Below are 13,210 nucleotides of genomic sequence, written 5' to 3'. Positions count from 1 at the left end.
CAACGGGGTAGTTGGCCAACTTTCACAGGCAGATGGCAGTTTCCCTCGTCTTCAGCATCAGTCCAGCTCTTCTCTCTAGCACTGGCACCTGCTCTTCTATATTTGAAAAAGAAAAGACTAATATTTAGGTCAGTGCTGTTTAAGAACAACACAAATAGATGAAAGAGTTCATAATTTAAAAAAATAATATTGAGTCTTTTTTTTTTTTTTTTTTTTGGTTTTTTGAGACAGGTTTTCCCTGTGTAGCCCTGGCTGTCCTGGAACTAACTCACTTTATAGACCAGGCTGGCCTCGAACTCAGAAATCCGCCTGCCTCTGCCTCCCAAGTGCTGGGATTAAAGGTGTGTGCCACCACTGCCCAGCTTGAGTCAATTTTCTTATTCTTTCATTACAGGGCTCCTTTCCATGGCTGGATGCACTAGCCTTTCAGAATGCAAAGTCATGTTTAACACTTGTTTAGCCATTTGTTACAATTTATTAGCCTAATCACATGGTTAACAGTTGAATCCTCAGAACTAATAACAATGTTGCTTCAAGAAGCCAGCAAGGGGCTGGAGCAGTGGCACAGCAGTCAAGATCACTTATCTTCTTGTCGAGGGTCCAGGGTCAGCTACTAGCACTCACCTGGCGGTCCAGCAAGCTGCCTGTTAAGTCAAGTTTTAGGGGATCCCATTTCTTCTGGTCTCCATGGGTACCAAAGATACAAGTGGTACATATATATTCAGGGAAAACACCCATATACATAGGATTTAAAAAGAAACCAGGCTGGGAGGATGATGCAGTGGGCAAAAACTTGCCCCACAAATCTGATGACTTGAGTTCCATCCCAGTCTCAAGTAAAAAACTGAATATGGCAGTGTGACTCTAACCCCAGCATTCCTCCAGGAAATAGGAGGCAGAGAAGGAGAAGCCTGCAGACCTGATGTGTGGTGTCAAAACCAAGAAGGACCCTGCCTCAAAACCAAGGTGACTCTCAACAAAGCAATTTCAAAACCCTGTTTACCCACCAGCGCTTACTACCTTCCCACTATGACTGCTGACTTGTGGCGTCACCAGGTTTAGATGGTTTTCCTAGGTTAGGGAGACGGGCCAGCTGGTAAGGTGCTTGCTGCCAAGCCTGAGGACCTGACTCTGATCCACAGAGGAGCCCAGACGGTGAAAGAAAACAACGGCTTCCTGAAATCTGCCCTCTGACCTCCACATGCATACTGTGGTATGTGCCTTTGTGCATACACATAACAGACACATAAACCTTTTCAAAATGGTTTTCTCATATTACTTGTGAAAGTATCTCCAATTCACCCATCTTCCAAGGCTTTGTGCGTGTTAGCAAGAAGCACACCTCTGAGCTCTAACCCCGGCCCTCAGGTTGATTTGTTATTTTCCCACTCATACACCAGTTAGGCTAACATGCAGATTGAGGAAGCAGTCAACATGTTTAAAGAAAAGCTTAATGAATGCTAGACAGGATCTCTTAGTGGTTACTTTTTTTTTTTTTTAAGAAAAAAATTAAAAGCATTTGTGTATGTGTATATGTACATGCATGCCATGGGCACACTGTGGAGGTCAGAGGACAACTTTGAGGAATCTGTTCTTGCCTTCCACCATGTGAGTTCTGGGCACTGAACTGCCTGGATCTCAGACATGGAGGTAATCTTTATCTTGCTGAGTTGTTTTTCTAGCCCTATTGGTTTACTTCAAAGATAAGGAACATTTGCATATCTAATTGTGGCCAATTTTATATTGCTTTTATGTCACATGACTAAAATAGTGGTATGTTCAAATGTGCAGAGTTCTCTGTGACCTTTTTAGTCTAGGGGAAGACTTACGATTTTACATTCACTTTAGTGCTTTCACAAGGAGCCACAGCATCCTAGTCAGGCTCTGGCAAGCATCACAGGAATATGACTGTGACTATGTTCCAGGACCAACAGAGTACCTCAAGGTAAAAGACAGTGGTTACAAGAGCACAGCCACAAGTGCCTGACTCTGTGGGGAGCCTGGAGAGACAAGGCCCTTGTCTGGGGAGAGGATGAGTAGCCTTAAAAAGAAGAGTGGGTTTGCAGACTGACTAAGGGAGTCTCTTTACGTTCCAGTTGGTAGAAGTATTCACATGTACAGCTAAGACGCTGTAAGAGTCAGATGACATCAGAGAGTGCTGCTAAGACTAAGACATGTTTACAATTTCTCCTTTTTGTTCTTTCTGCTCTTTCTCCTAGAATGGCAGAAACACATCCAAAGCCAACATCAGCTAAGAAGGGTTACATAACATGTATCAACCCTTTGTTTTAATATAGTTTAAGTACTCAGAGAACTGCTGGAATGAGCTTTTTCTGGGAAGTCTAGAAAAAGAGACCATGGAACTTGGGATAAGAATCTCTGTCTTCATCATTAAGTCTTCACTTCAAACAGTGACTAAGAGCAAGAAAGCCCAAACAGTGACTAAGAGCAAAAAAGCCGATTAACTACTTTTCTCAACCAAAACTAAGCTCAGTTTTTAAAAAATTCAAATCCATGGTATCTTAAGAATTTAAGCAACTCCAAATTACCTTTGGTTCTATGATTCAAGTTAAGATTCACTGGCCAGAATAAACAAGGACTGTTCTGGTAACCCGGAGCTTTGTGGGGGAAGTTCATTAGCTTCAAGAGCCAGTTACAAAGTTAATACATGAACAAGGTAGATGGGTGTGGCGAGTCTTCTCCCCTTTGTTGTAAGCCCTCAGGAAAACTATCACCATTGGTAATGATTCTGAATTTTTTGCTGGAGAGACTGCCTTATGCAGAGTTTAACAGATCTCATTTTCTAGACATCTTTACAAACCTTTCCGAGGAATTGACCTGTGAATGCACCTGAATGTCTAAACACCACAGACTCCGTACACAATGCCTTCAACACCCTATTTTATAAGCTACTTCCATCTGCTGCCTCAGCTCATCCTAGCTCTCAGGCTTTCTGTGATGTGGGATAGGAAAGAGAAGAAGAAGACAGTGACAGCGTTAGAGCAGCACAGAGTTTAACCCTTGAGGAATATCTACTGGATGGATAGTAGGTTAGTGCTGGCAGCAGTCTGGTTTTCAAATAGTTGAGATCAGGGCTGACTTGCTGCCTCCTGCACAAGCCCTCGGTGGGCAAGACAACTGGACATCCTTGATTGAAATGCGTATGAAGGAAGACAGGATTCTTCTGCATAGGCAAACCAATGAGCATGAGCACTCATGGAGTGGAGGGATGACTCGACCACGCCAGCCTGGCTGCCCAAAGGAAGACATGACTCCAGTCACTCCCATTCAAGAGCCACACGATCACATTAAGCACCTAAGGGCAACACTACACAGGGGAAGTTTCATTTAAGACAGAACTGAGCCTCAGAAACCCCAACTCTACCCCGCCACCAAGCAAGTACCAGTGTAAACATAGACACGAGAATCATCACCTCCAGTTCATACAGCGGTGGCCCCAGGATGTCTTTCAGGGCATGGGAGTCGATCAGAATCGGCATTTCAGGAGGCAGCGCCAAGTCTGCAGCATCACCAATGGATTCAGGTTTTGCATCTTCCAGCACGTGCTCTTTACAACCTATGAGAAACATTTATTGAGAGGTTCCGAGAGAGCTGTTGGTCTGGAAAGTCACTACTAATGAACACCAATTGGAGGCACAGTGAACAACGCCAGTCCAGTCCTCTTATGCACTTACGGGCACAGACTTTTACCTGTACATAGGCTGAGGAACAGCACAGACTTTTACCTGTACATAGGCTGAGGAACGGGCACAGACTTTTACCTGTACATAGGCTGAGGAACTGGTCTTTCAAAGCCCTTAGGGAGCATTTGCAATTGCCTTTACTTGTTTACTGTCTTTGTGAAAAGAGGCAAACTTGACTTGTCTTCTTTTAAAATATAATTTTTTTTTCCCATCGAGAAATCCTGGTTGAGTGTGGAGGCTCAAATCTTTCAGCAATTGGGAAGCTGTAGGAAGGCTGTTGAAAATTCAACGTCAGCCTGGGCTACATGGCGAGTTTCAGGCTAGCCTAGGCTACAAAATAGGATGCTGTCTATAATCAAATATCTTTCAAAGTAATACCATCGAGGCCACATAAGATGAACTGTATTCCAGCCCTTGGAAGGCTCAGGCAGGAGAATCACAGTTCAAAGCATTCCTGGACTATAGAGGGAATTTGAGAGCAACCTGGGCAACTGGGGAGACTGTCTCAAAAATAACAAGTCAGGCACATGGCACACACCTTTAATCCCAGCACCTAGGAGGTGGCAGGTGGACTTCTGAATATAGACCTACCTGGTTTATGTAACCAGTTTCTAGATAGCAAAGGATATCTGTATAGTGAGACCCTGAATAGTATAAAAAAGAAGTTAAATAAATAAAAAGTAAAAGCATTGGGGATAAATTCACTGTGAGAGTGTTTGCTTAGCATGTATAAGGACTTAGGTTCAAAACGTAGCACTGAAAACGAAAACAATGATCACCAGGTACAATTCGACCAAGGGCCCGAGACTAGATGCTGAAGGTGCAGACACAATACATTACTTTGTACAGTTCTGTTGGATCAGCATAGCCTGGGCCTTAGGACAAACTCTCTCTCAGGGGAGTTTGATATGGTGTTCATGTTTTTTTTTTTTTTTTATGTTTTTAGAGATTGGGTTTTACTAGGTAGACTAGGTTGGCCTCAAATATTCAAACTGTCTCAACCTTGTGAATGCCACAATTTCAGATGTGCCACCGTTTCTGACTAGGCATCCTGCCCCACTTTCTAATGGGCAATGTGAACCTGGGAATAACAGAACCTTCTTGAGCCATGTGTGGTTTTTGTTTGTATGTTTGTTTTTTTTTTTAAGATAGGGCCTTGCTATGTAGCCTGGGTTGGCTTCAAACTCACAATCCTTTTCCTCACTCTTGAGTGCGGGGATTGTGGGCATGTGCCATGGCACCTGGTCAGCAATGGTTCTGTGTGAGGATAAAGCTCAACCTTACAGTTATTACTTGCCCATGCATAATTGGGCATGCTACAGTGAAAGATACAGAAGCCTAGTGTGAGGTACTTCTCCATACTGGAGCATGCTGCTTGGATGCTGAAGTTAAAAGACCTTGTTCTCACTTGGGTAGCACATGGGCTGAACGATGCTGAGCTGAGCTTACTCTCCTCTCCCAATCACTTTTTATAATTCATCAGATGCAAGATATTACCTGACCTGCAATCAGACCTAATGGAGTTAAAGTTTAAAACTGTAGGGTCTAGGGAGCTGACTCAGCAGTTCAGAGCACTGGGCTTGATTCCCATCATCCAAATGACAGCTCACAACTTTTGTAACTCCAGTTCCAGAGGATCTAATGCTTCTTTTAGCCTCTTCAAGTGCCAGGCACACGTGGGGTGCACAGACATTCATGGAGGCAAAAAGGCAAACCATCCATACACATAAAAAACTAAGCAAACACCCTACCCTAAACCTGTACGGTGCTGGTGAGATGGCTTAATAGGTAAAGGCATCTACAGCCAAGCCTGGCAAGTTTGGTTCCCAGGGCCCACATGGTGGCACAAGAGGACTCTTAAGAGGTCCTCTGACTTCTGTGTGCATGCACATGTGTACACACACACACACACACACACAGAGTTTTTTAAATTAATACACTCATTTTAGACAGACTCTCGATATGTATCATTGGCTGGTGTTCTTTGGGAACTTGCTATACAGACTAGGTGGGCCTCAAACTAAAAGAGATCTGTCCTTCCTGTATGCTGGGAATATGGTATGTGCTACCATGCTAGGCATAAAAATGTTTAAAAACTGTAGAAAACTATGCCTCTCTTTGTCTCATAGCTAGTGTGCTGATAAGTTTTTGTCAACTTGACACAAACTAGAGTCACCTGGGAGGAGGAAACCGCAAGTGAGAAACTACCTGCATCTGATTGGCTTGTGGGCATGTCTATGGTTTTGTTTTCTTGATAAATGATTGATGTGGGTGGGTCCATCCTGCTGTGGGTGGTGCCACCCACCACATGCCATCCAGGTAGCCATGGACTGTATAGGAAAGCAAGCCGAACGAGCCATGGAGAGACCTCAGTAGCATTCCCCATGGTCAGTGTCAGTTTCACCCCCAGGTTCCTGCTGGAGTTCTTGCTGACTTCCCTTGATGACGGACTGTGAAGTGGAAGTGTAAGCCAAATAAACCCTCTCCTCCCTCAAGTTGATTTTGGTCATGGTGTTTATCACAGCAACAAAAAGCAAACTATAACACTAGTCTTGTTTTCCCTTGGCCTTGTCTGGTCTGCTATCTTACAATGTACTTATAAACTGTTTCATCTTTTATGACCCCTTTCATAGTCCCAGTGAAAGTGATTACTGTGCACACTAATAAGAAACATAGAGTGATTACAGTTGGCTAAAATTGTCATAGCCGTGCCTGTCATGCACACGACCATCCAAGGTTTGCTGCAACGGATCCTACAAAGTCTTTTTGATTTTCCTAACTTCCTCCATAGTATTTCTTTCACAGAAACTGAACAATTGTTGACTATATTCTGTGGCTTGTTAAATGGCAGACTTTCTGAGAGTGACTATTTTCAGCAGCATTAGATCTTAGAAGGAGAAGAGAAAGTAGGTATCACTTGTCACACAGAGAGAAAAGGTTACTGACCACAGAGTGCAAGGAAGAGACGCAGACAGCTGCTGCCTTGCTGTGATGCACTCTGTGAGCTCTGCTGAGGTGGAGCTGCAGTTGTTGGATTTTGTTTTACCATCACCAAAGGGGTAAGACTACTTGGGTGAAGGTCAAGACAGTATGGAGCCAATGTCTGGGAACAGCTGACCTTTTCCAAGTGTCAGTGCTTTGTGCACAGAGGGAGAAGGGTAAGAGCTCTTTCCACAGAGAGGGTAGCTCTTTCGGTACTAGTCAGCTCAGAGCTCGTCTGTACTAAGAACCTTCCATAATTAAAACATATGACTTGATCACCAGCATTTGTCTCTACTTCCTGACCACTGGCAGATGGAACCAGTCACTATGCCCTTGCTGCCATGGAGCCACCACGATCATGCCTTCTCCTCAAGCTGTGAGCCAAAAGAAACCTCTGCTCCTTTGACCTGCTTCTTGTCAGGTACCCACAAGAAATCTGGCAGAGTCTGGAGCAGTGGGCTGGAGATGCTGTGGAATGCTGCAAGCTCATGGCATTCTGATGGAACCTTGGGAAGCCACAGTGCTAACAGGAATGTAGAGAGAGGGAGCGGGGCTCATGAGGTTTCAGAAAAAACATCAAAGGCAGCTGGGAACTGCACTTGGCCCTCAGTGTTACATTCTGGCAAAGAATGTGACTATGTTATATCTGTGTCCAAACACTTTGAGTAAAGCTAAGTCCTAAGTAATGAGCTAAGTTTGAGGTGGAGGAGATTCAAAGCCAGCGTAACATCCGTGCCTGCATGGTGACTGCTCACTGGTCTTTGCCAGACAGAGCAGACAAGGTATTTTAAAAGCCATGCCCTTCAGAGAGGAAAGGAATGTGAGTAAGTTTAAAGCTGTGAAGAGTTAAGGTTGGAGGCAGGGATAGTGCTGACAGGATATGCACAGTGGTTAGAGATTAGTGCACTGAAGAGGGCAGAGGAACCTGGCACTGCGTGGGAAAATGTAAAACTGCCCTGAGATAAGACCTCACCCACAGAGAGCTCCACATGTAACAATGCAAACTCATCTGAAAACAGAATGCCTGAACAGAGGGAGCCTCTAGGGCATCGTACGAGACCAGGGGTACTCAGAGAAATATTTCCAGGCAGAGACCATTAAAGCTGTGGTCCAAGGGAACTAGGTTTTATCTTAAACTGGTAGTACAACTTACCATCGTCTACATGGTACTGGTCTTGCAGGCATGCAAAATAAAAGAATTATAGGATCATACAGGCTTACATCAAGATTCCACATAGCCACCAAAGGCAGGCAACATGTAGTAACAGTGGGTTCTCTGCATGGGACTCCTGGGCTGACTGTGTGAAGCTGTGAGAGTGGAACCCAAATTGTAACAGAGCCTCAGATACCAGGATGCAGAAACATTAGGCTGAGGAAAGCTGCACTGCGAGAATAATGCACTGTGGCAAAGCTGGCAGCACAGGGTGGTGGTGGGACATAAATGGTACTCATGTTGCAAGTAAGAAGAACTGTCTTACTTAGGAGGTTGTGTGGGTGAGCACCAAAGGTCCAGAAAGCTGCTAAGCCCAGGCAATATGTATCAAGGTTGGAAAGGAATTATAACCTGTGAGATACAAGAGAACCTTTCCTCTCCAAGTTGCTTTTGGTCATGGTGTTTATCACAGCAATAAAAAGCAAACTATCCCAACACCTCCCATGACTAGTCCTACATCTGAGTATACGCCATACTGGCCTTGGTTCCTCAGCCTCTAATAGTGATTTAGGTCAAATGGGCCAGTGTTATTAATTGGTTTGTATGACTTATACAGAGTGGGTGTATCAAACAAACAGTGGTGGTTGATCTTACAGTTAATATTCCACTTAGGGAACAATAAAGAGGTGATACCCGGTATTCTGAGTTCTTGGACTAAGGAGTTATTTTCTGAACTGCACAATCAATTCTGCCACATTAAAGTTCCACATGAACACTGCAAATATGTCAACGGAAAGAATATAGCTGATAAAAAATAAACCAAGCAAAGAAATAACTCCAGATGTGTACATGCCTAGGCAGTAACTTAAGAAACACAAAAACCAAAGCAAACTCCAAAACTTACTAATTCAACAGTATTGGTGAGAGGGAGTTAGATGAACTGTCAGCTAGAGAACTCAAAAGAATGACATAATGATTTGCAAAAATGTTCAAAAAATAAAAATAAAAGTATAAGCACCTGATTAAGAACCAAACAGCTGAAGGAAACAAGGAACACGATGCAAGCTATTCAAGAGGAATTATACTAAGACAGATGGACTGAAGACAGACCAATCTGACATGAGGGAAATAAAAAAACATTAGTTAAATGAAAATCTCTGTGGAAAATGTTACCAATAGAACAGATCAAGGAAAAGGCAAAATACCTGAGCTTAATGACAATGTGGAGAAACTGGACAAAGATAAAACAATAAGAAGGGGCCGGCAGGAATTCCAAATACACGTGGCACACAGAAAAGACCAACTGTATAAATCACAGACAAAGAACGAGACTATAATCCTAGAGACACAGAAAACATTAAAAATCCTAACAGTCGGACACGGTGACACACACCTTTAACCCCAGTACTTGGGAAGCAGAGGTAGGCACATCTCTGTAAGTCTCAGGCCATCTAGGTCTACAGAGAGTTCCAGGCCAGCCAGGGCTGCACAGTGAGATTCTTTCTGTCTCAGTAAACAAACATCCTAACAAAATTTCTCAAAATTTGGAAAAGAGATGCCAATCTAGACACAGGAGGTATTTAGGATACCAAACAGTCATGGCCAGAAAAGAAAAAGACCCCCTTCTGTCATATTAGAAGGGAAACACTACATATATAAAACACCAGAAAGTACATGGAGAGAAGCAACTGTGAGACACCGAGTCACACAGAGGCAGGACCGTCAGAGTAACAGCAGGTTAGCTGAAACTTAAAGGTGTGAGGGTCTAGACAGATGTACTTCAAGTTCCAAAGACAATACCAACCTGACCACTACATCCAGCAAATCTATCTGTCCTAAATGAAGGAAAAATGAAACTTTCCACGATAAAAACAGGCCAAAGGAATGTATGAGCATCAAACCAGCTCTATAGAAGTTAACTAAAGGAATCATTTGGACTGAAGAGAAAAAACATCCACCTATAAGGTCACAGGTAACAACAAGCCATATGAGAATAATAGTTAAGGAAGAGAAAAGGGTAAAAAACAAAATACTACAAAGTCAACAAAATAACAGAAGTCAATACATACTTTTTAAAACTAGCTCTCAATCTTAATGGTGTCAATTCCCCAATCAAAATGCACAGACTAGTAGAATGGACCAAAAGGCCAGAAATGTCTGTTTGATGCCTCCAAGAAACACATCTAGCCATAGATGACAGATACTACCTTATTGTGAAAGGACAGACAGAGGTAGTCCAAGCGAATGGAACTAAGAAACAGGCAGGTGCCACTGTTCTAGTATGTGACAAAACAGACTTCAAATCCAAGCTAGGAAGAAAAGACAGTCACTCAATATTGATTATGGAAACAATCAAGAGACATTATGATTCTAAATATATGCCCCAAAGCAGGTGGATTCAATTTCATGAACAAAAACTAATAGATGTAAAGGCACAGATTAGTGTTAGTACAACAAAAGCCTGTGACTTTAGTCCCTCGTTCCTATCAGCTGACAGGGCCTCAGGAGAGATGGCTCAGCAGGTAAGAGTGCCAGCTGCTCTTCCAGAGATTCAGGTTTGGTCCCAGCAACCACACACCAGCTTACAACCATCTAAAACTCTAGTTGTAAGGGATCTGACATCCTTTTAGCCTCTGTGGGCACCAGGCACACACATGGTACATAGTATATATGCAGGCAAAACAGTTGTACACATAAGATAAAAAAATTAAAAATGAAAAACCAGAGAAATATGTGACTAAAATGATTATAGAGCAGACGGAGTTAACAGACACTACAGTACATTCTACTGAGGCACTGCAGGATGTACATTTCCTTAGAAGCCCTTTCTCTAAAATAAGTTATGCATTCGGACACAAAGCAAGTCTTAACAAATACATGAAAACTGAAATAATTCCTCATATTCACTGGTAATAGAATAAGACTACAAACCAACAGTCAGAGAAACTCTAGAGCATACACAAACTCCTGGAGATTAATATCCTACTGCATGATGACTGGGTCCCTATAAAAATCAATAAAAAAAAAATTCTTAGAATCAAATGAAAATGAAAACACAACATTCCAAAACTTACAGGATACAAGGAGAGCTGTCTTCAGAAAAGAAGTTTATAGCTGTACGTGTCTACATTAAGAAATCAGAGAGGTTGCAAACAAACAACGTAATGAATGATAAACCTCAGGGCCCTGGGAAAATCATAAGACAAGAATCATTAAAATCATTAATATTAGTGCTGAAATTATGATATGGAAACAAACAAAAATGCAATGAACCAATGGAACAAAAATTAGTTCTTTAAAAATACTGACAACCCTTAGCCAAACAAATCAAGAGACAGAGAAGACCCAAATTAATGCAATTAGGGATGATAAAAGAGCCATTACAATCAACTCCAGTGGAATTCAGAAAACCATTTGGTCTTATTTTGAAAGCATGTATTTTACTAGATTGGAAAAATCCATAAGAAATGGATGAATTTCTACATGGATTATGATGTATAAAAATTAAGCCAAGTTGAAACAGACAATTTAAACAAATCTGTAGCAAGTAGTGAGGCTAACATAGTAATTAAATCTCCTTCAACAGAAAAAAGTCCAGGTCCAGATGGAGTCACAGGTGGATTTTCCCAGACCTAGAAGAACTAACAATACTACTTCTAAAACTAGTCAATAAAACAACAAAGAAAGGAGTATTACCAACCTCCTTTTACAAGGCTAGTTTTACCCTGATACCAAAGATAACATAAAAAAGAAAAGAAAAGAAACAAAAACTTCTCTGATGTATTTAGATGCCAACGCTTCCAACAAAATATCTGCAAACTGAATTCAAGAACACATCAAAAAAGATCATTCACCAGGATCAAGTTGGATTTAACTACAGCTAAGATGTACACCAATGGAAAACCAAATGAAAAAGAACTCGGAAACAAACCCATGGTTCAACACATGTAATCAATAAATGTTACCTATGATACAAGGAGACTCAAGGACAACATGGTTGCTTTCATAGATACAGAAAAGGGACCTGACAAAACCCAACATTCCTTCATATTAAAAATTCTGAAGAAATCCTGAATAGGAAAAACATCTATGACAGGCCTACAGCCAACATTATAAAACTAGGGATACCCCAAAGCAGCTCCACTGCTGTCCACTTTCTTTATTCGTATGCATTACAGCATAGCAAGACTAGGAGTTACAGCTTTAGCAGCAAGAGAGGAGAACATACAGATACAGATGGGCAATTAAGAAGGCCAAGTGCCTCTATTGTAGGTGATATGATTCCCTGTGTAAGAGACCTAAAGACTCTAACCAGAAGAACCCTTAAAACTGACAGATACTTTTAGCAGAGTGGCAGGATACAAAATAAACACACTTCCTATATACTGATGGAAAACAAAGTAAAAAACAATCAGGAAACAATCCCATTTACTACAGTCTTTAAAATACGTTGGTATAAATATACCCAAGTATGTGAAAGACTTCTACAGTAAAAACTTTACAACACAGTTTAAAGAAACGGAAGAGAACTGGGAGTGGTGGTGAATGCCTCTAATTCCAGATCTTAGGATGAAGAGGTGGGTAGATCTCTCTGAGTTCCAGGCCAGCCTTGTTTACAGAGTGAGTTTCAAGACATCTAGGGTTATATAGTGAGACTCATTTATAAAACAAAACAAAATAAAACCAAAACAAAAAACCTCAATATTTTGAAAATTGCCATACTTCAAAAGCAATATATAGATTCAATTTAATCATCATCAAAATTACAATGCCATTCTTCACAGAAATAGGAATAACAATCTTAAGATCCATATAGAGGTGGGCAGTGGTGGCGCACGCCTTCAATCCCAGCACTTGGGAGGCAGAGGCAGGCGGATTTCTGAGTTCGAGGCCAGCCTGGTCTACAGAGTGAGTTCCAGGACAGCCAGGGCTACACAGAGAAACCCTGTCTCAAAAAAACCAAAAAAAAAAAAAAAAAAAAAAAAAAAAAAAAACCATATAGAATCACAAGAGACCTTGAATAACCAAAGTAATCCTGAGCAAAGAGAATCCTGCAGGAGTTAAAACCATGCTTGATTTAAAGTTATATTACGGAGAAATAATATTAAAGACAGCATGATTGGGAAGGTAAGGGAGCTCAGAGAGAAGCATCTGCCACTTTGATCCCCAGGACCTACGAAGTGGAAAAGAGCCAACTCCTAAAACATTATCTTCTGACCTTCATATATGCCTCATGGCATGAGTGTACACACACACACACACACACACACACACACACACACACACAATAAATAAAATATAGTGAACTAATTTTAAAAAAAGCATGATCCTCCTAACAAAAACTGGAACATAAATTAATGAAGTTGAGGAC

General features: G+C 41.7%; 1 protein-coding gene across 4 annotated transcripts in view; it reads right to left on the bottom strand.

Annotated features, from left to right (window-relative positions):
- The window catches only part of Lonp2 (lon peptidase 2, peroxisomal), an 83,523-nt gene that overhangs the window by 4,623 nt on the left and 65,690 nt on the right, over positions 1 to 13,210 (bottom strand). For all 4 annotated transcript variants that reach the window (XM_034523131.2, XM_076915558.1, XM_076915559.1 and 1 more), the window contains one exon: positions 3,435 to 3,577. In XM_034523131.2, coding sequence (XP_034379022.1) covers positions 3,435 to 3,577 — 143 coding nt within the window. The remainder of the gene's footprint in view (positions 1 to 3,434; positions 3,578 to 13,210) is intronic.

This window comes from Arvicanthis niloticus, chromosome 18 (assembly GCF_011762505.2).
Source record: "Arvicanthis niloticus isolate mArvNil1 chromosome 18, mArvNil1.pat.X, whole genome shotgun sequence".
In the NCBI taxonomy this organism is placed as follows: domain Eukaryota; kingdom Metazoa; phylum Chordata; class Mammalia; order Rodentia; family Muridae; genus Arvicanthis; species Arvicanthis niloticus.
This window is presented reverse-complemented; position numbering and strand designations above follow the sequence as displayed.